Source organism: Ahaetulla prasina, chromosome 2, assembly GCF_028640845.1.
Source record: "Ahaetulla prasina isolate Xishuangbanna chromosome 2, ASM2864084v1, whole genome shotgun sequence".
In the NCBI taxonomy this organism is placed as follows: Eukaryota; Metazoa; Chordata; class Lepidosauria; order Squamata; family Colubridae; genus Ahaetulla; species Ahaetulla prasina.
In genome coordinates this window covers 72,188,011-72,210,957 of record NC_080540.1, presented here as the reverse complement: position 1 = coordinate 72,210,957, position 22,947 = coordinate 72,188,011, and the positions used below count along the sequence as shown (strand labels likewise).

The following is a 22,947-nucleotide window of genomic DNA, read 5'->3' as shown; positions in this document are numbered from 1 at the left end:
TGGGGAGACCATAGAGCTTAGGGCTTCTGAATGATTTCTCTCTGGGAATGATTCTTTGCTGGATTTCTTCGCTGATGGGGGAGGCTTTTATTTTGGATCTAGTGGTTTTTTCTAGGTAGGTGGTGGGGTCTGTGTTTAGGGGCTTGTATGCAGGGTCTTGGAGTAGGTTGGTTAATTTGATTTGGTGGTCAGATGTGTTCATAACCACCGTGGCATTGCCCTTGTCTGCTGGTAGGATTATTATGCTGGTGTCTTTTTTCAGGTTAAATAGTGCTGTCTGTTCTTCTTTGGGTAAGTTGCTTTTGGGTGGCTTGCTGGTGCAGAGGATGTTGGAGATTTCAAGTCTGATTTTGTTAGCATCATCGGGGTTGATTTTAGCCATTTCAAACCCCTCCAATCCATGCATGCAGCAGACTGACACCCACTATAAAGATGTAGCATGACCACGAAGCCAAACAACAGCAATGCAGCTCACCAGCTCAAATCCCCCTGCAACACAGACTAAACTGAGCACAACCAAGAAACAGCTGCGATCACACATTGCTCCCAGAAGCACGAAGCTGAAGCCTGAAGATGACGAATGAGACTTCGTCGAAACGTCGCCAAGACACTTCCAATTTTACACGGGAGAAAACCCGAACAACCAAAGACCTACATACAAACACCCATGAAAACCTCAGAAAACATATATCATCTATATATATCTATATATATAATCACAGTAAAATCACAATAAAAATAAAGGACATAACAAAGATGGGGAGGGAGAGAGCAGAATGTATAAGGGAGAGATGGGATCTGTTATTGGTCCATCAGCTACCTCCAGCATGATAATGAGTCCTCCTTCATTGGAGTGGTGGCTTGATTGGTCTGGCATGCTCTAATTTGATCCTGTGTTAAGGAGTGGACTGAGCTCGCATCATTCCCTCCAACATCAGGTTTCTATAACTCTGATGCCTGCTACCAGTTAAAGCTATCCCAAATTACATGTAGGTCATGTGTTAAAGACAAGTAATGACAGATTTGTATGAAATCAGATTTTATTGTAAACCATTATTTAGGTACAACACAGATGCTTTTCATTTTCATAAAATACCAACAGTAAAATTATGATCTGGTGGGCCTTATGGTTTCCTTTTTAATGCTGTAGGACTGACATTCATTTTCATTTTGAATCCCCCCAAAACATTGTGTATTAATTAGCACTGGCTGGATCCAGTTCTTATTCTCCCTCCTTCTGCCTTGTGCTTTCAAATAAGTTGTTTCATGGGACAACAATGGAGGCAGCCGTGGAGTAGGGTAGAACTGGTAAAATCACTGTTCTGACCCCTTCTTCCAGTGCGGAACATCTCCTGGCTTCCAAGTTTCATTCTCTCAAGTTTTCCCTTTTATGGACACATCAATTTGGAATGCCCCTTTAACTAAAAAAAGAAAAGAAAAAAGATTCAAGAGTTTCTATATCTAAAACCACAATTTCCCCATCATTTACTGAACATCAACAGTTTTAATGCACGGTGTGCTCGCCATTATCGCCCTTGTCATATGGAAGCTAAAATCTGTAATTTGCTATGCACAAAAAGCACAAAGACCCAACTTGTGAAGAAGAAAATGTAAGGCTGCACATTCTGGCCCTGCCCCCTTCTTTTCCAGCAAGGCTTAATGGGAAACCTAAGCACCTGCTTGTGAAAGAATGGCTCTGGGACATTTTGCATTGTTTTAGTTTGGTTCACAATTCAACGAGTTTGAGGTCTTTTCCCTGAAGAGAAACTTAGCACACGTTTCACCAGCAACATTTGTACAGGACATTTTACTTTTTACTTAAGAGTAGTTGGGGAGACATTAAAACACTGAAGTGAAAAAATGAAGGCTGCATTAATGGTTACAGGATTTCTAAAACAATTCTGTTAGATATCAGAAGTCTTGATTTCATGAAGGATGCTAATCTTGATCATTTTATTTTTGTTTCTTAGTCATTTGGAAATGGGAAGGCTACCATTTTGCTCCAGCATATTCAACATTCTATTACAAATTTCTAAGTGTAGAAAGACCTGAATCTCAGACTCGTTAGAAAAAGATCAGCACTATTTTACAAAAAACCATTGACAGACTCATACTTAAGAAGAACATTATTTCTTCTTTTGAGCTTCAAATCAGGCTGCTAGGCAATGCCATTCAACACAAAACAGTAAATTTTAACTCTGTTTAACGGTGGATTATTTAAACACATTTAAGGCTTTGGGTTTGGTGTTTTAGAACCTCCCTCCCTCAGCAGCAACACACCTATCCCAACTGTTAAAAGTAGTCTGTACACAATAGACGTCACTGGATAAAATGAAGAAAGTTTTTGTATTTAGACACACACTATTAAAATTCATAAGGCAAACAGAAAATAACAGGTGTTTGGCATTGTTTGTTTCATTATCTCTTTTAAAAAAAATAATTTTTCCAAATTTTTATTCTGCCATACAATTAAATCACCATGCTACTATCTACTTAATGGATTGATACAACAAAACCTGCTTTAAAATGTCATGGTTGATAAACAGTGATTCATAGTATTAAAATTATATGGTAAAAACTTAAAAAAACAGCATGTTGGAAGCAATATTAATCATGGACACTGCCCTATCACTTTATAGGAGCTTCTTTTAGTGTTATACTCAAATAAATAGTTGGGTTTTCTTTTCATCTAAACACAAAAAAGGAATGTCCTGGAAATATACTGTAGAATAAGACAACTCTTTCTGGTCTCTCCTTCTCTAAGACAGGACCTTGAGAACATTCCCTAAGAGTAGTAGGCACTCTTCACCTTAGAATTACCATCAGTCCAAAAAAAAAAAAGGGGGGGAGGACCCCACTCAAAACAGCAAGAATCCACTTTTCCATCCTAAGCCAATCTCTCTGAAAGCTAGGATCCTCTTTAGCTTGTCCTTTCCTAAACCAAGTATTCATAGAAAAACTATACAAAATGCCTTGGAAAAGATCAATGAATATGCTTAAGGCTCAAAATATAATCTCTCTCTCTCTTTCTCTTTATTATTAATTTGATTTTTTTCTCCTTACATCTCTTGCTGTTTGATTGAAATGAGCATGGAAAACAGCCAAAAAAATCAATGGGGGCTGGCCCCTGAAGGCTCATGAGGCACTTCTGTAACTTGGTTATCTGCCCCCAGTCAGGCCTTGCCACCCCACAACCTACAAAGGATTAACCATCTTGCTCCTCAGCAAGTCTCTGGCATTGGATTTGTAAAGTTCAGGAAACAACTTACAAGGGCCCCAGAAGAGGGTAAAAACAAAGGAAGCCTCTCTAAAAATTCAATAAATTTGAAGAGGCAGGGCAGGGAGAAAAGACGGAAGGATATAGAACCTATTAACTAGTCAGTTCACCAGAATGGTTGCAAATAGTGTTTTGAAGTGCTTGCTAGTGCCATGGCAGGATACGTGTAATTTAATCCAGACTAACCATAGAAATGTGCACAGTATAGTTTTGTCTATGAGCACCAAAAGCAGTTTCTTTCTTCTTGGAAGGGTCCTGTTGTTACAGTTATTGAGGGGAAATACATCTGGAATTCAGGGGTGCAAGTGGAGAAAGTGTTGATTTGTCTTTTGAACAAATAAAGTTAAGGAAGAAGATATGAAGTACTTAAGTTTTTCAGTGAAAGTCTGCATGCTTACAATATGAACACTAGATATGTAAAGAGTCTGGCAGCCAGTGTTTATGTCAGTCATTTGGAAAAGAAATATCCTGCAATTTTATTTCTATTGGTAACTGAAGAAGAATTTAAAAATTATTAAATTACAATTAATTATTAAAAATTATTCCAAAAAGCAATTTTAAAGAGATTCTGGTATAGTGTTCTTCTTTATTTTTTGATGTGGTGGCCAAGGGTTGTATTTGAACATCTCATCTTGTACTATATAACAATCTTTTCACTTTTCGGCCTCACATTTGCTTTTCAGATTGGAAAGGATGAGTAGTCTGGGAAGCTTATGAATGATAGAAAAACATATCACAGAAAGCAGCAGCAATTGCTTTTCCCACCTCCAACAAAAATATCATCAAGGGAAGTAATTCTCAAGTAACCTGAGAATATGACAGAAAAAAATATTTTAAGAAATTGTAAGGCAGGCTTTGGCACAGCACTAGTTTGATTTTTTTTTTTAAAAATGCAATAAATAAGGAAGGAAAGAAATTCTGATAACTTTTTAAAGCCCTTGGTTTGAGCTTTTTGTGTATTTGGGACAGAAAATAAATATGATAATAAAACTGACCTAGTGGAAAGGAGTCAGTACAAAACCTAGAAGGAAATCTCTGGGACCATTCTTAAAAAGACAACAGTTACAAATTTCAGGTCCCTAGATCTAGAACAAGTCTGTCAAACTGGTGGTCCATGGGCCGAATATACCCCCCACACGCCACGCCCACCATGGCTCCGCAAAGGCAAAAACATCCCAGTACATCACAACATCGCCCTGGATACGATCAGGTTTGACACCCCTGATCTAGAATTTGTGTTCATTGTGCTTAACACTGCTTTTCTCATTCCGAGAGGTACAGCAAATTTCCAAAAATAGTTTTAAGTATGACCTTCTAAAATGTAGTATAAGATACTCCTCTGCTGGAACAGGCTTATAGTAACTTAAAGGAGAGGTAAAGAACTATATGCCAGTCTGCTACTTGTCGTTGCCCATTTCAGAGCAGAGCACAGCAGAGGGAAAGCCATTTGTTTTTAATTAATTAAAAACTAAGAAACATGTCAAGATGACCACTCTTAAGATATCCTTCTCTCTATATATATAGACAGCACCACTCTGTCCCTAAGCTTTTCCTTTTCCACTCAATGGAATGGCTGGAAAAAATAATAGATTGAAGAAATCATCAGAGAACCAAGTACATTGATACATCACTGTCCTATTGTCTTATAAAAGATTATTAATCTTTTCAGGTCAATATTAAGAAATTGCACTGCTGTCCACTGCTGAATAGTTTTAGCATCATCACAAGAGATGAGGATCAGGGCAAAACCAGAATTAGCTGGCTCTTCCTACCATTGGCTACTGTTTCCTCTGCCCTGCCAAACCAACAGCACTAGCCATCACTGCAAGTAATAATAAAATGGGCTATCAGACATCCCAATTAACAACAGGCCTACAAGTATTTCATCAACAGAGACACTTCCCAGTAACCCTAGGGTAGCCATAATGACATTAACATTAATCACCAGATTATGTTCATTATACTATGCTTTGACTCTGACTTAGCCATCTGAAATGAGACTTAACAAAAAGAAACAGAAAAGAAAAGAAAAAGGGAGAATAAGCCATAGTAATTCATGGACTCTCTAGCAGCCAGCTGAACTGCACTGAGAAGAAGCAAAATGCTCTTATCTGTACTACATTAGCTTTTGAAAACAAGGAATGTTCGCTGAAGCTTTGGAATAGTTTTGCTCTGAGATCAAAGGATTTGCAAATACTGAAGAAACCATTATTATCAAAATAGTTTTAAGTGGCTAGTTGATATACAGAAGAAAACCCTGTATTTGTTGCTTTTCTGCTAAAGTGCTCAGCATACACTCAGAACAACACCCCTGTTTCAAAAGTGATCACTGCTGCCACTTTATTGTTCTTTGTTCTTTGCTTCAGATTCTCTTCAGAGCAAGGCCATCTCATTCTAGAAAGCAATCAGATGCCACTTCCCTTTGTCCCTGCACTATCCTTCTTTATGTGATATAGACAATGGAAAACCATTTTTGTTGCACATCTGACCATTTTAACCACACACACTAAGCAACAGTACAATTTCTTTGACAAAGAGACTCCTTAAATATCCCAGTATGAAAATATAACTTAAATATAAAAGTTTAAACAGGTTAGAAGAGATCTGAAAAGAAAAAAAAAACTTTGCAGTCCATTAGTTCCATAGGTACCATTAATTTGTAACTGTAAAACTATTCAGCTTCAGCAGTACTCTGCAAAAATCTGGGTTCTTTTGGGATAAAACATACTGATTCAAAGTTTGTCAATTCTTCTGTTATTTTCAGAGTGTCACTGAGGAACCCTAGTGAAGTGATGGTATTCTATGCCTGTGTTCTGAAGGCTCTCCTCCATCTAAACCACCGTGGTGACAAGAATTTGTGAACACACGTTGAGAAGAGATTCTTGCATATTTTCCATAGTGCAACTGAACAGGTAAGTGTTTCCAATGGTCTGTGTTCCCTTTGATTCACAGTCTTGAGGCAACAAGCATCCTATGGCCAAGTGAAAATTCACTGAGGTGGACAGATCCCTCATTAACTGCAAGTATCCAGACTGCAGAGCCTGTCATACAGGCAGACCAAAGCGATGCTTCTTTTTCTTAACAGACTTTAAATTAGTCAGTCGCCTAAGATCCTCTTCCACGTCAGATTCCTCCATTTCATCATCTGCTGAAATTAGAATCTAAAGACAAAAAGACATGCAATTAACATTACACCAAATTTCACGCATTTAAAGATAGCTCAACAAATATTTTGGCAATAAAAGTAACTTGTAGCTTTATCTTTCATGATTTCTCAAAGTATAATTTAAACTGGTTATTTTCTCTGAACATATTAGCTGTAACTGAAGGAATTTAATTTATAAGTACATGTGAATATTTGTTTCTACTAAAATCACTTAGGATATGCTAAGAAATTGAAATATAAATATGGTGCAGAAAGACAGAGAGACACAAAGACTCTGAAATGAGCAGTTCAGGATAAATAAAGCTAAGGGAATTATTAGGAGCTCTTTGGGACACTGACTTTTAGCTACACATTTCCCCAGCAAACAGCAAATTTTGAAGCTGCCTTATATGAGATGGCTTCCAGTGAAATTCATTCTAAATTTTGATAATGGCTGAGTATTTGATCCTTTATACATCAAAAAATACAAAGCTAAGGGATAAACAAATAAAAAACATTTGAAAAAAGAAAGGTTCAGAAAAGAGTGAAAGTGTAAGAAAAGAAGGAAAACAAAAAAAAATGACTTCCAACTTTCTTTGATACAGATATAAATAAAAAATATATCAAACTCTTACTCTAAGATTAACATTTGTCTACATTATTTCCATAATCCCATATCTAATCATCAAAGCCTAGATCAACTTTTAATTTCAGTTTCTCATAAAAAGCCCAGTAATGGTTCATATCACTTTAATCACTATTCGTTAAGGAAACCACAATTGATTTATTTAATTGCACCAAACCAGGGTCGAAATGCTCCCTGTTCTGACCAGTTCTCGCGATCCGGTAGCGATCGCCGAACCACCGGCGACACCCGCTGCCCAGGTGTCATTACTTCCTGGATTTAACCAGGAAGTAATGTATTTTTTACCTTCTGTGAATAGAATAGAATAGAATAGAATAGAATTTTATTGGCCAAGTGTGATTGGACACACAAGGAATTTGTCTTGGTGCATATGCTCTCAGTGTACATAAAAGAAAAGATACGTTCATCAAGGTACAACATTTACAACACAATTGATGATCAATATATCAATATAAATCATAAGGATTGCCAGCAACAAGTTATAGTCATACAGTCATAAGTGGAAAGAGATTGGTGATGGGAACTATGAAACGATTAATAGTAGTGCAGATTCAGTAAATAGTCTGACAGTGTTGAGGGAATTATTTGTTTAGCAGAGTGATGGCCTTCGGGAAAAAACTGTTCTTGTGTCTAGTTGTTCTGGTGTGCAGTGCTCTATAGCGTCGTTTTGAGGGTAGGAGTTGAAACAGTTTATGTCCAGGATGCGAGGGATCTGCAAATATTTTCACAGCTCTCTTCTTGATTCGTGCAGTATACAGGTCCTCAATGGAAGGCAAGTTGGTAGCAATTATTTTTTCTGCAGTTCTAATTATCCTCTGAAGTCTGTGTTTTTCTTGTTGGGTTGCAGAACCGAACCAGACAGTTATAGAGGTGCAAATGACAGACTCAATAATTCCTCTGTAGAACTGGATGTGCAGTGGATGTGCAGTTAAAAAAAAGTTCAGTCAGACCTTACAACTTCTCGGGGGGGGGGGGGAGATCTCTGGAAGTTGGAAGGTCTAACTGAACTGACTGATCAGCCTCCCAGCTGATCGGCGTGGCTCCCAGTCATGCCCCTGCAGCCTCCCCATCCTGAATGGCAACCCTGATGGGCAGGGCAGGGCCAGCCAGTGGTGGGAACAACCAGTTCACCAAACTACGCAAAAAATTAACAACTTGTGCGAACCGACTGAATCCCACCACTGTTTGGAAGTTTATCTCCACCATTTAAAATATAATTCTGTTGAACCTGGAATCAATTTTCCTCTTGCAGCCACATTGGAGGCAGTCAAACATGATCCCATGGACCTTAATGTCTTAATTATATTAGCAATCTTGGTCTCAGGAGTATGAAACTCTTTGGAGATGGTGTTGAAATTTTTACCATGCTGGGATATTATCTTATTCCTTTCTTCCTCAGACAAGTGTCTGTTCCCCGCCCCTCTTCTCCATATTTGCTGCGCTGCACACAATGACACAAAATGCTTGAGTACTTTTCTCCATTCAAATAGGCTGAGTGACTGCTTATGAGACAGAAGATCCCTTTGATACCAATTAAAGTAAATGTTCTTTATGAGAGTTCACTAAAATCCAGTATCTTTTGACTTCTACGTTCATGCCATTTATGTTCAGTTATATATCAAAAGCCGTATCTGCTCTATTCACATATTTGCTATTTGTTACTAGGAAGTTAGTCTCTAGGACTGAGTTGCATGCTGCTTTAAATGCTATCTCTTTCATTGAAAGAGAAGTCCAAAGTCTGAAAGTTCTCAGTTGCTATTAGATAGATCTTGCAAGGACCAAGTCTACATTGTTAATGTTTTCTGCAATCAGTAAGCTGCTATTCAGTGTAAGGAACCAAATTCATATAACGCCACCTATGAACAAATTGCACAGGTTGACAATTATTTATTGGACACATTTAAGTTGCTGGTGTTAATGTTTCAACCCTGAATTACCTTAGGTCCTGGCTGTCTGACTGATATTCTCCCCTATTAGAGGCATGTTGGGTTTTTAATATCAGCAGGAGAGGTCTTTCTAAAGATGCCCTTGCTGTTGGAGGCATACTTACTGGTATTCTAATTTTCAACAATTGGTAGGTTCTGTAGTTACTCATTATACCTTAAGGAGAAGACCAAAGTTGCACATCATTTGCCAGATTTTAAGTGTGAATTGAAGTCTGATTTTAAAGTCTTACTTCCATGTTTTATTTACTTCCCGTGGCTGCCTTGATGCTCAAAATGAACAGAAAAGAGGGGAACATAGATTTTTTTTTAAAAAAATAGAACTTGCCTCTGACTCTGATTCCTCATGTGACGCTGCTCTCCTATATCGGATTTTGCTCCCATTTCTTGAATCTTGACCTGATTCTTTTTCTTCAAGTTTAGCTTTTGTCTTTCCTTTCTTCATAAGGAAGTTATCAACAACCCAAAACATTAATGCCTATTAAAAAGGAGAAGTCATGTTAAGTTCCCTTATCTTTCATATTGTTGGACAGTTATGAGATTCAAGGGATTTACAGTATAGAAACCTCTATCTAAATATACACAATTACATGGCTCATTAAGAAAGATGGAATCCTAAAACTGAAGTTCACCAGATCTTTTCTCAAGTTCATAAACTTCAAAAGATCTAAAAAGAATTTCAACAGCTATTCAATACTTGTAATTTGCAAGTGGCACAAATTCTTTTATGCCCATAAAAGTGTGCTATATATTGGAAAGAACTGAACAAGTCAAAGACTAACAATATATTTAAAAATACAATTTATAAATTGTGTTACAGAATCTTTAAATATAAAATCCTGCTAGTTAACTATTAAAACTATTGGCAAAAAATTTAATAAATAAATAAATAATAAATAATAATAATAATAAAATGCCAAAGCAACTACCGATATTTAAAAAATAATTGACACAGTAAAAATGTCTAGAGTGCAAAATAAATGTATTGCAGATAATGTTTTTGAATTGAAGCTATTGTTTCTTGAATGTGTTTATATACTCCCGAACTAGCATGGAACTTCAGTCCCCCAAAACCACAAAACAAGAAACTCTCTTTTGGTAGGTTGATTTTGGCTGTCATTCTTGGCCACATGCAGGATTTGACCACAATCAAACAACATACAAAGCAACTGAACATCTTTGCAGGATTAATTTCCCTGTTTTTTAAATATACAGATAAAAATATCCTGAAAGCATCCTAAAGTTCTATTTCCAGATGTTTAAAATGTAAACAATTCAGCGAATGATAGAGGAGATTTTAGCTGCTTCAGCCCTTTTAATTTACTTGCCCTTTTTCTTTTGTCCTTTTGTTTTACTGCTGTGTTTATAAATTTTGAAGTTGTATTTCTCTTTAATGATGCTGCATTCATCTGTATATTTATTTTGTGGGTTAATTTAGTATCAACTAATAATTATTTCCATTCATGAAAGCAAAATGAAGGAGGTAACCTACAATTATTTTCTTTTGCATTTTTCTTAAAATCACAAATATAAAGTAAAATCACCATTTTTAAAAGATTTGTTTATGTAGGAATAATCTAATACCCCTGCATGCATTAAATATGAGGTTCACAAACTACACACCAGAATTAATTAGTATTGTAAAAAATAAACAAGTCCAACTTATGTGGCTAGCATATAGGTATCTTGGATGCTGCCACTATATATTTGGACTCCAAATATTGCAAAACAGATAAAATATTCAGAAGATGTCATTTATACTAACATTTACAAAGAAGGGGACTATCAGCATCACAATAGCCAACTCCAACTGAGGATTCTCTATAGGGTTCAACAAAGCTATCTGCAAAGAGGAAAAATATGTTAGTATCATGGAATTACATACATATACAACTGAATTCTGTGCTTATACTAGCACTATTTGAAGTAATAGATTAATGGAGACAATCAGGAAGAATAAGTTGGGCAGAAAACAATGCTTTAGATTAAATTTAAACTGAGGTCTTTAGTACATTACAAATTGGGGTTACTTCCTTTTCAAATAGGAATCTACACGATTTAAATGCTGGTACAAAAAGGTGAATATTAACATTTAACAAGCTTTAATTCACAGTGATTAAATTGCTAAAATGACATTATTGGTTTTTAATTCCTTGAACAATATAGCCTCAGCTGTTAAGGTCATCCAGATCATAATAGCACCAACTTTCCTATCAGCTTCATGCAAATTTTGCTCCCTAAGTATTAATCTGAAAAGGAAAGCGAAGTAACTCATCTCTATACCTTTTGCATTAGCTTATGGCATGATGGAATGATTTAAGTTGCTGACATTGATGCACAGGGATGATGAACTGCCTTTTAGAGCAGAAGTTTCATGTTTTAAGTGATTATTTACTTAGACCATCATCCAAACTCTGTCAGATAACTACACTTTTTATAATTTGTCTTATAATTTGTATTGTTTACGAGAAATGAGAAATATAACTTGCTATTATACAGTTATAGTTTGTATATGTGTATGTTTTATTCAGAAAATGTTTCTGGAGAAAAAAAGTGAGAAATGGAAGAACATCTAATATAGAGAACATAAAAAAATAATCCAGTAAGCATATTGTTATAATTTAGAATTCACATAGAATGAAATCTACTCAAGCTGTCAACAAATGCAGTTCCATTCAGAGCAAAGTCTAGCTAGCTTCTGCCTGGACATTTCATGTCAATGGGAAATTATTGCTCCCCTCAGTAACTGATTTCACTCAGCAAGTTTTCCTAACTTTGAGGTGGAATTTGCCTTCTTGAATTTAATATCATTAAATTAATCAATATTAATCTGAACAGAAGCACATCTATGTTTTAGTAATATAAAAGTATTACTAAATACTAAAGTATTATTAAAATCAGGAAATTAAAACCTGATTGTTAAGGATAATCAAAGGCTTAGTTATGAATATTTTTATTACTTTTATTAATGCAATCTTCTCCAGCATTATGTCTTTCAACTGTGTTGGACTACATCTTCCATTCCCGGATCATGGCATTGAGAGCTGGAGGACCAAATTGGAGATCACAGCACACACACAAAAAGTACATTGCTAATTCACTTATTATTGAGTGTAGTTTTAAAAAAGAAACAAAAAGCTTCAAACCTCTTTCCACTGAGGTATTAGGAGAACTATAATTATGATTGTTTTCTCAAACATCATGATAATTATGTACAATGCACACTGGCCTACCCAAGCACGGCATTGCAATGGGTCCCCTGCAAAAGAAAACACAAATGGTTAATACAGTTATCTGCTAAACAAGCTGACAACTGCATTGACATAATCACAAAATTCTGCAAAACAATCAGTGTGTTGGTCTTCATAAAGCAGATAAACTTTAGATGTGAGTAATCATCTTTATACTAGAATTTTATTTATTGATTTAATTTGTATAGCCATCCTTCTCACCCAAGTGGTTTTGAATAGCTCACAAGAATCCTTTGAGTTATCAGTTACAGTCTGGTGCAAAAGACCCATGCATGGTATTTCAGAATTCTGGGCCCTGGAATTTGAGTCGTGGAATTCAAAGTCCTTCGTTAGATTCCCCCTCTCTACTAACTACAAGCTTTCCTCTTTTCAGATAAGTACATAGGAATTACTTTGTTGCTTTCATTTCATTGTTAAACAGTTGGGAATAATAAAAAGGGTTGCAAAGTCATTGCAAATCATTCAAAGTCATGCTTGAAAATCTAGATTTACTTTCGGTTTATACATGTTTTAAGGTATATTATTTAATCTGCTTTGTTTGTGTGCACAGCTGTGAACAGCGTTATATAAATTTGTTTCATGAGAGCAGAAATTGAATAGCACAAAATAGAAATATTATTTTTCCATCTAGAATGACTTATTTGAATTTACATGGCCACGCACCTCAGCAATGAAAATCTGGGTAGTTAACAGGAATTAAAGGACAATATAAATACAATGTACAACAACAAGAAGAACAACAACAACATTGTTTTCATCCAACTAACACAAAGTGGCTCTCAAATACGCCACTTACTACTATAGTAATGTGAAATCCAATTAATTGGACTTCAATACAATGAAATAATAATAAAGAAGTGAATTAATAAAATTAAAACAGTATCTAATTTGTTAACTATATGTTATTTCATTTAATGGTTGATGATCTCTGGAGGGCCCGGGACAGGGGTTATTCCTCTGCCCTGGTCCTGTTAGATCTCTCAGCGGCTTTTGATACCATCGACCATGGTATCTTGCGCGGTTTGAGGGTTTGGGAGTGGGAGGCACTGTTCTGCGTTGGTTCTCCTCCTATCTCACTGACCGGTCGCAGACGGTGTTGGCAGGGGGGCAGAGATCAACTACGAGGCACCTCATGTATCGGGTGCCCCAGGGGTCGATCCTCTCGCCCCTCCTGTTCAACAACTGAAGCCGCTGGGTGAGATCATCAGTGGCTTTGGGGTGAGTTACCAACTGTACGCTGACGATACGCAGCTGTACTTTTCCACCCCAGGCCACCCCAACTAAGCTGTTGAATTGCTGTCCCAGTGTTTGGAAGCCGTACGGGTATGGATGTGGAGAAACAGGCTCAAGCTCAACCCCTCCAAGACGGAGTGGCTGTGGATGCCGGCATCCCGGTACAGTCAGTTGCAATTGCGGCTGACTGTCGGGGGCGAGTCACAGGCCCCGATGGAGAGGGTGCGCAACTTAGGTGTTCTCCTGGATGGTCGGTTGTCTTTTGAAGAACATCTGACAACCGTCTCCAGGAGAGCTTTTCATCAGGTTCGCCTGATTCGCCAGTTGCCCCCTTTCTAGACCAGGATTCCTTATGCACAGTCACTCATGCTCTGGTTACCTCTCGCCTGGACTATTGCAATGCTCTCTACATGGGGCTCCCCTTGAAGAGCACCCGGAGGCTCCAGTTAGTCCAGAATGCAGCTGCGCGGGTGATAGAGGGAGCGGTTAGGAGCTCCCATATAACACCTATCCTGCGCAGACTGCACTAGCTGCCTGTGGTCTTCCGGGTGCACTTCAAGGTGTTGGTTACCACCTTTAAAGCGCTCCATGGCTTAGGACCGGGTTACTTACGGGACCACCTACTGCCATCTTGTGCCTCCCATCGACCCGTGTGCTCTCAAAGAGAGGGACTCCTTAGGGTGCCGTCAGCCAAGCAATGTCGGCTGGCGTCCCCCAGGGGAAGGGCCTTCTCTGTGGGGGCTCCCACCCTGTGGAACGAAATTCCCCCTGGACTTCGACAGCTACCTGACCTTCAGACCTTTTGCCGCAAACTTAAGACATATCTATTCTCTCACGCACGACTGGCTTGAATTTTAATTTTTAGATGATTTTATGGGTTTTAAATTTTAATTAGTTTTACAGGGTTTGAATGTATTTTAAAACTTGGGCCTCAATAAATTTTTTAATTATTGTTTTTAGTTATATTGTATGTGTCTTGATTGTTATTTTCTTTGGCTGTTAACCGCCCTGAGTCCTTCGGGAGAAGGGCAGTATACAAATTAAATTATTATTATTATTATTATTATTATTATTATTATTATTATTATTATTATTATTATTATTATTATTATTATTATTATTATTATTATTATCATTTTGTTTTAGAAGAATTATGTATTTGGAAATGGTTATGGAATCACAACAGGACAACAAAAATAGTTTGTTCATAGTTTTATGGTTGCAAACCAAGTTATAACTGAAGGCTAGAAGGAATACATTGTACTGTACAATGTTATGGGTCAATGCTTGCCAGCAGAGAGGGATTCTTCCCTGAGGGGCATTGGAAGAGGATCTTTTTAGTAGCCACTCCCACTGTTTTGAATCTCTCTCTGGCAGAAACTTGAGTCAGCTGTGTTTGTCCTGGAAAATGTTTAAGATTGCCATATTCCATATTGGACACTATCATGACTAAAAATAGAATTAACAGGTACAAGATATTTCTATTTCCTAGGATTTTATAGTTTATTTTGGCTTTTTTTCTTATATGTTTGAGGGTTTATGTTGAAATTGTTAGCATATGAGCAAGGTAAATATAATTTAAGAAATATAAATTGTGTGTATGAGGGTACTCTTATTTTACCTATTATATAAAAAAATGGTTTATCAATAACCTATAGTTAACTTAGTTTACACAAAATACTTCAGCATAAAAATGGCTTAGAATAATAATATAAATAATATGAATAGCTCTCTGGAGCTATTCATATAACTTGCCTTAATATTTGAATTAGACAAATATTCTGTCTTGAATATTCTTGAAGTTCTTAGAAAATGTTTTGTAATCCCATTTAAGATTTTTTGTGTGTGTGTATTTGACATTCTGTACAAAAGATTGCTGGATTGTAATTATTTTAAAAATTAGCCGAAATCATTGTAGAATATTTGGTGATTTTAATCACTGAACAATTAAAAAACCTATAAAAATTATGTTGTCTAAACTACAAATAAAATCTGTAAAAATATCTGGTTGAGGACTTGGGTAACATGGAGAAGAATCAAAAGAAGAAACAAAGTAACAGCAACAAGAGAAAATTTAAAAGTTCGCAAATGCAATTTAATATGCTATAAGTTAATTACAATAGCATCAGATCTACACATCAGCTACTGTTGATAATTTTTTTTCCTAATACACTTCAAATGCAGACACACAGCTCAACCTGAAAACTAAGGAATGGAAAATCAAATACTTTTAAACAGCTGTAATGCAAAATGGATCTCAGCCATTTCCTTTTCTGGAGAGGCTTTAAAAGACATACTCCAGATAAGTTTACTAGCTAGTCTTGATGTTTATAATATTTATATCTGTGCTACATAATATTTAAGTATTTCAAGAATTTCTGATAAAAGTTAGTAAATAAACCTGCATTTTCATTTTTAAACCCATTTAGACTATTAGATAAAAGTTAATTACAAAGTGCTATATAGTGGTACTTAAAAGGTTTGTGAATGTTTTCAATATTTCTGCATAAATAGGACCTAAAATGTGACCTGTTTTTCACCTAAGTCTTAAAGCTAAAGAGAACACAGTTAAACAAAAAAGCCAAAATTATAAACAAGCCATTGTACTTGATTGATAATGATCTAAAGCTACATATCTGTGGATTCGTATCTGAATCTTTAGGGTTATCAGTTCATTTGAAGGGGGTATTAGAGCCATATGTCTCTAGAATAAATCAATGGATGACAATAAGGGGTTCTACTTTATTTGAAGAACAGGATTCTGGATATTCACTGTCTGATGTTGACAACACATGTATGTAGAAGTGTGTCATGGTTTGAACAAAGGAGATTTTTAAGGATTTTCAAAATATAATTGTTGATGCTTGTTGATGCTCACCAGAATGCTCACTAGGCTGGAAAGGTTATAAAACTATTTCCAAAGAATTTGGACAATACAGTCCAAACAGTAGCTAGGCAGCTCTTGTACAAAAAAAAGATACAATTACTGTCTTTATAGCAGGTACTGCCCTTTGCTTTTCACCTTCTGGGCAGTGACACATATTTCGAGGTACCTGTTTGGTATTATCATTTTTGTAGAAATGATGGGTTGTTAAATTAAAGCTGCAATACTTCTAGGAATTTCCAATCGTAATTTCACTGAACTCAATGGGACCAATTTCCAAAAAAGTATGGACTGGATTAGAATGTACATCAACTTCTGGAGAATATCTATCACTGAAAACACAGCAAAACATGTAGGCCAAGTTTTAGAAAATTAAACATAATTCACACGTTATAGCAGAGGTCTCCAACTTGGCAACTTTTAGACTTGTGGACTTCAACTGCCAGAACTCTGAGAGTTGAAGTCCACAAGTCTTAAAGTTGCCAAGGTTGGAGACCTCTGCATTATAGAACTCTTACACGGAAATTGCCTCTATAATAAAACAGACAAAAAAGTTTCACATCTCCCTGTGATCCTTTTTATCTTCAGTTTGCCTTAATTTCACATGCCCAAAAGCACATTTGGCAAACTAAAAGAATTTCAGCTTTAAGTAGAACAGAAGAAACAATTTTCTTTTCTTTAGGAAAAGTCAAGCTTAAAAATGAGTCTAGAAAAACTAAACCTTGGTAATTGAATCTGTTACTCTTAACATTTTGTTAATTTATGCCTCCTGGCACATCATTATCTTATTTGTAAAGCACAGTGGAGTTTGTTATGGTGCTTAGAAAAGTATGAAAAGCTAAAATAAATTATTTCAATATTTGCACACCAACTTTACTTTTTAAAACTGTAAGAATGGTTAATTCTAGAAGTCTTTTTCTCTTTTTGCAATATCTGTTCCTCTTGCTGCTGGGATTCCCCTACTAGACTAATGTTGTATTAAATAGGCTGGAAAGCCAAAGCAAAAATTAAATTCACCAGATTGAACAGAAATACTCTTATGCCTTCCCATCCTTCCTATTGCAAAAATATGCAAAACTGGATGGAACTTATTAGAGAGAGATGTAGCAATCAATATAAAGTATATTTTGAAATTAGGAATAGGAGGAAAGGCTTGCAAATCATTTTCTAAGATTGAAAACCAAATAAAATGCAAAATGAGACATATCAACTAATGCACAGGAATTAATGTTCAATATGCCCAGTTTTATAGTTGGTTGCCTGTTTATAAGATACACGTTCTGCACAGGGCAACTAAATCGGCTGCTAACATCTCCACTGACTAAAAGTGGATTAAGAAACCAGATTACAAAACTGCTTTTTACTTTAAAGATAAGTGTGGTTATTGAGAACAGAAATGACACTCTCCCACTCTTAAGTATCCTGGTCAGTTTGGGAGAGACTTAGAGGATTGTATGTAGCCATCTTCCAGAGTTTTGAAACCATTACTGATCCTAACCAATGCTGGTGGATCTATTTCAAATTCAAGTTAACTAACAATTAACTGCAATAAAATGAAATGCTATGTTACTGTATGATTAAGCTGTTAAAGAGAGGGTAAAATCTGGGTAGGGTTAGAAAATGTAAAAGCTTTAACTTGTTCTTGAGCTGTGTAACCTTTATAAAATTGCATTTACAGTGAACAAAAATAGAATTGGTTATATGTCACAAGCATGCATTTTCAACTCAAGTAGAGTTGCTCTGTTTTGAAATAATGTTCTACACATTTAAAAGAGCAGCATTTCTCTAGAAGTCCAAACACCCGACACAACCTGCTCAAGTGCAACTTAATAGGCTATAATATCTTGCATATGTTATGTTGTCAACTCTCTTCTTGAGAGGCTGGCAAATGAAACTTATATGCAAATGGGCTTTCAGTCTGAGAAATGAGTTATTGTCCAGAAATAACAACAAACACTGAATCACTAGGGAACAAGTACTATGTCCAGGAAAACAGATGAGCTCACAGATGACAAACAATCTGAAAATTCAAAGAAGGTTAAAGATGTTTCATTACTTTATTGTTGAGACAAGCAAATGCTGGTTTTATTATTCATACATAGAAAATAAAATATTCTATTCACTGACCACTAACTTATTTCAGGCTCTTGTCTTGACCTACACAATGCTATCATTTTCCATCACTGTATCAGATAATCATGTAACTGGCATTAGGAAAACCAGTATTTCAGACCTAGCCCTACTTAATTTGACATACTCAGATTGTTTCTGTATTTCTGTCTTGCAAAGTAGTATTCAGTGAGATACCAATCCCTCTCTGTGCTCTCTCAACCCAACCTTCCATTTTATAACCTTACAAGGGTCCCTAACTTACCAGAAAAGAAAAAATAATGAGAGGGACAGCACATTGTTATGGTCCTATGTGTCCTCCACAATTGCCACACCCTGAAGGCAGCTAGAATAGCATTGGGTGTCAGGAGGGAGGCTATATATATAACACCCCACACCCAATTCAAGCCAAGGAAATATAATACAAAACAATAGTAGAAAGCAGGTGCTACGTGCTACTATTTTTTTTATTCGCATTTATATCCCGCCCTTCTCTGAGGGCGGCTTACACTATGTTAGCAATAATCTTCATCCTATTTGTATATTTATATACAAAGTCAACTTATTGCCCCCAACAAACTGGGTCCTCATTTTACCTACCTTATAAAGGATGGAAGGCTGAGTCAACCTTGGGCCTGTTGGGACTAGAACCTGCAGTAATTGCAGGCAGCTGTGTTAATAACAGACTGCATTAGTCTGTTGAGCCACAAGAGTCTCAACAGAATTATCAAACTGAATTATCAAACTGAACATCAAACTGAAAAAAAAAACCTTGTCATTTTGAGAAAAAAGCTATCTTGATAGACTGCATAAAATTATTTTTCGTTTGCTTTTTAAAAAAATCTTGGGAATTAGTCAATTAAAAAAAAACCATGAAGTTTCATTCTTCTTTAAAATAAATGGCAGTATCCCTTTTCCTGCACAGGAAACCATACTGTTTTTTGGAGTAATGACTGTTTTGTTGAATTTAATTCCCTACACTCAAATTTTCAGAATAGGACTGTTCTAAACACACAGAGGGTTCATACAACATTTTGGTCATTTAAAGCCAAATCCTCATAGAATTCCTAATGTTCTTCCCTACTCTTCAGTGTTTTATATCTTTATGGGAAATCCAAACAATGAATATACTCAATAGTTATATTTCTATATTATAGCTGGAATATATTCAAGAAAACAGAAAATTGCAATTAACATTACATGAACTTAAGAATCATTCTGGATTATTCTGGCATCCTATTTTCACATTCATCAGGCAGATGCCATGATAAGACTAGTAGCACATTAAGACTTCCTTTCTTACATGCCTCAGCAAATGAAAGACACATTCTCTATGACACTGGAGGTAATATATAGTTATCATGACTAATTGTCATGTATAACTAGTTGGAAAATTCTCCTGAACGGAAGTCTTCTAAATATGCCATAATTATTTGAAAATGTTTTCTTAGGAATAGAGTTGAAAAATGAAAATGACTGTTCTGGACAATTTTACGGTTGCTTTCTGGCAAACTGTTTAAAAAAGTGAGGATGCTTTCCAAAGAAGGCTGTTATATTTCATGGATTCTTTTAAAATAATGAATTCAGACATTCCATTAAGCATACTTAAAATCAATTGTCACATCTCAGCCAACCCTGGCTGAAATGCCAGCTATAATTTTAAATTAGAATTCTTAACTCTCCAAAATCTCTGTGATACTTTGAAAAGTATTTTTCTGACAAAATGTTTGTGCTTGTGTGCGTGTGCACATTATGTTATTGCCTTTTGCAATGTTATGTTTGTTATGTTATGCAAAGCACAGAAACAAAATGGTAAGCCATAAAGATCCGAGATAAGAAAAAGAAACAGATCTAGATCAACTGTATAGTCACTCAGTTCAAAGCGCTTCATTATCTTCTTATCCTTGCAAACCATTCATGCTGTCACCACATACATCATACATCACTTCATATGTTTCTCTTTATTCTTTAAATTTCTCACCTCCCTTTCTTTGTGGATCTCATTCATTTCCATCCAGCTAGAGATTTCCCCATGGTTCAACACAGTCATTCTTACTTCATATCTCTGTTTTTGAAAGGACTTGAAGATAGGGAAGAAAGGAATGGGCGGTTAAAGGAGGACCTGCAGAAAAGATTGCAAGTCCTAAGAAACAGGGAAGACATATGTCCATCCTGATTTTTTTAAGTATAAGTTGGGACTGAGGAAAACTTTCGAGATTCTGTTATTCCATCTGGTTACAATAAAGAGTGTTCCTGGAATCGTTCCTGCAGTACCTATTACTTGAAGGGATAATAGTTTTGCAATTTGATCCTCTTTTTTTTTTCTAACCAAACCGTTACAACAAATTTCTTCTGTCCCAGTTGCTTACTTTTGTATTGAATGCATCACTTCAGTATCCATTTATTACTGATCCTGTTTTCCTCCTCCTCAGCCCTTTTTAAATAATATATTCCACTTTCACCCACTTCACTGATTTTTTTTTCTAATTTTTATCTTAAATAACATAATCTATTCTCACCTCCATGTAATAAAACTTTGCTTATTTTTATTCTTTGCAACAACCACAAGTTGTTTAACCACATTAATTATTTTTTTTACCAAAGTTTGCATATCTTAATTTTTTTCCATTTTAATTAATATGCTGCCAAGGTACACAGAGTCATATATTACACAAAGTTATATAATTATTCTAGTTTTTTATCATTTATATATAAATGATAATCATTCATTCAATTTTTCCTGTCAAACATTACCATCTGCAAATTTATGTATTTAATACATAAATGTTCAGATTCATGCTTTTTAATCATACAATCTGTCAACATTTACTGCAAGTTATTTGGATTGTCAGTCAACAAGACATCATTAATACACAAATAGTATGCACGCACTCACATCACCCATCAACAAACCTCTAACACCAACATAGGCACTCCTTATACATCTATTCTGAGCTGTGGTGGTGCAGTGATTAGAATGCAATATTGCGGACTAATTCTGCCAACTTCTAGCAGTTTGATCCTGACTAGTTTAAGGTTGACTCAACCTTCCATCCTTCCGAGGTTGGTAAAATGAGGACCCAGATTGTTGAGGGCAATATGTTGAGACTGTAAACCATTTAGAAAGGGCTGTAAAGAACTGTGGAGCAGTATATAAGTCAAAGTGGTATTGCTGTTGCTATTCATAAATGTGACAAACCAAGGAAACTTCATGTATCCATGTCTTACTGCCTTCTTACTGTTTGTGAGTATTCACAAAGTATTCCGTTTATTGTCACACATACTTCAAAACAACTTACTTTCTCTTGGTCAACAACCATACAGCCATTTTTCCCCCCATACATACATTTCCCAATAATTAAACAAAAATTTAGTCTCCATATCCTTTGCCAGAATAGACATACCGCATTTCCCTTATTTTGCTGCAAACTTTTGCATGTTTTTGATCAGATAGTTTCCCACTTGCACAAATGAATTCCCCATAGTTTTTGCAATTATTGTTAGACGCATTCTGGTATAGATGCAAACTTCATACACGTATTAAACAAGCTGCAAAGTCATTCCATATACAAACCACACCCAACTTTTAATGCTTCTCCAGTGGTGCCATCTACAGTTGCACTCTTAAGTGTTTTTAACATTGTTACTGATTTATTTCTTATTCTTGGATTCTATAATTTATACTATTTGTTTCAATTCCACTCTTGATATATTACTATTAGTCCCCTACAATTCTATAAAATACTTCTTTCAGCAATCACTTATTTCAGCATTATCTTGAATTATTTAATCACTTTTATTTTTGATTCCATTCATTCTGGCAGACTTCCATGTTTAACCTTTTTCGCCCATTTTCAAAATAATTTCTATAAAAGTCACTGCAATTTCTTTGCCTCTTTTAATCACTATTCTATTTTGTTGCATTCTTTGTAAAACCCTTTTTGTCTTTCTATATATTATGCAATATTTTACTCTGCAGCACCATTTTCTTGAATGCTCTTTCCCCATCCATAGCTTCTTCCATTTCATTTTTCCAAAAGCATCCTTTTTCATACTTTCCATCAGCATAACTCTACACACTTCTGTGCCACTTTGTAACATAATAGTTTTCACTATATGCAAAGCAACTTCCACATTTCCTTCCTTATACCTACTTTCTATTTGTTCTCTTGAGAGCTTATCTGGTTAGTACTGTTCATATAGGACTTGTAATTTCTCTTCCTGCAACTGTTTCATTTTAGCTTCTTTCATTTCTTTCCCTTTTCTTCCATGCCATTTCCCCTTAAAATTGGCACTATCATATAAAAATCTATCTCGCATACAGAATCTCATATCTTTCTATCTTCCACTAATTCTCTCATGGAGACTATTAAATTAGTCATACATAGACATATGTATGTCTTTCCCATAGATATGAATAGCAGACTGTTGCTTACCAACTGTCTAATTCACATCTTTT

The 22,947-nt window shown here is 35.8% G+C and overlaps 1 protein-coding gene across 1 annotated transcript in view; it reads right to left on the bottom strand.

Annotated features, from left to right (window-relative positions):
• Positions 1–1,022: 1,022 nt before the first annotated feature.
• STIMATE (STIM activating enhancer) overlaps positions 1,023–22,947 on the bottom strand; it is a 49,814-nt gene continuing 27,889 nt past the window's right edge. Inside the window, exons 5-8 of the mRNA XM_058173508.1 lie at positions 12,158–12,270; positions 10,777–10,854; positions 9,340–9,489; positions 1,023–6,438 (exon numbers count right to left, since the gene is read on the bottom strand). Coding sequence (XP_058029491.1) covers positions 6,322–6,438; positions 9,340–9,489; positions 10,777–10,854; positions 12,158–12,270 — 458 coding nt within the window. The 3' untranslated portion in view covers positions 1,023–6,321. The remainder of the gene's footprint in view (positions 6,439–9,339; positions 9,490–10,776; positions 10,855–12,157; positions 12,271–22,947) is intronic.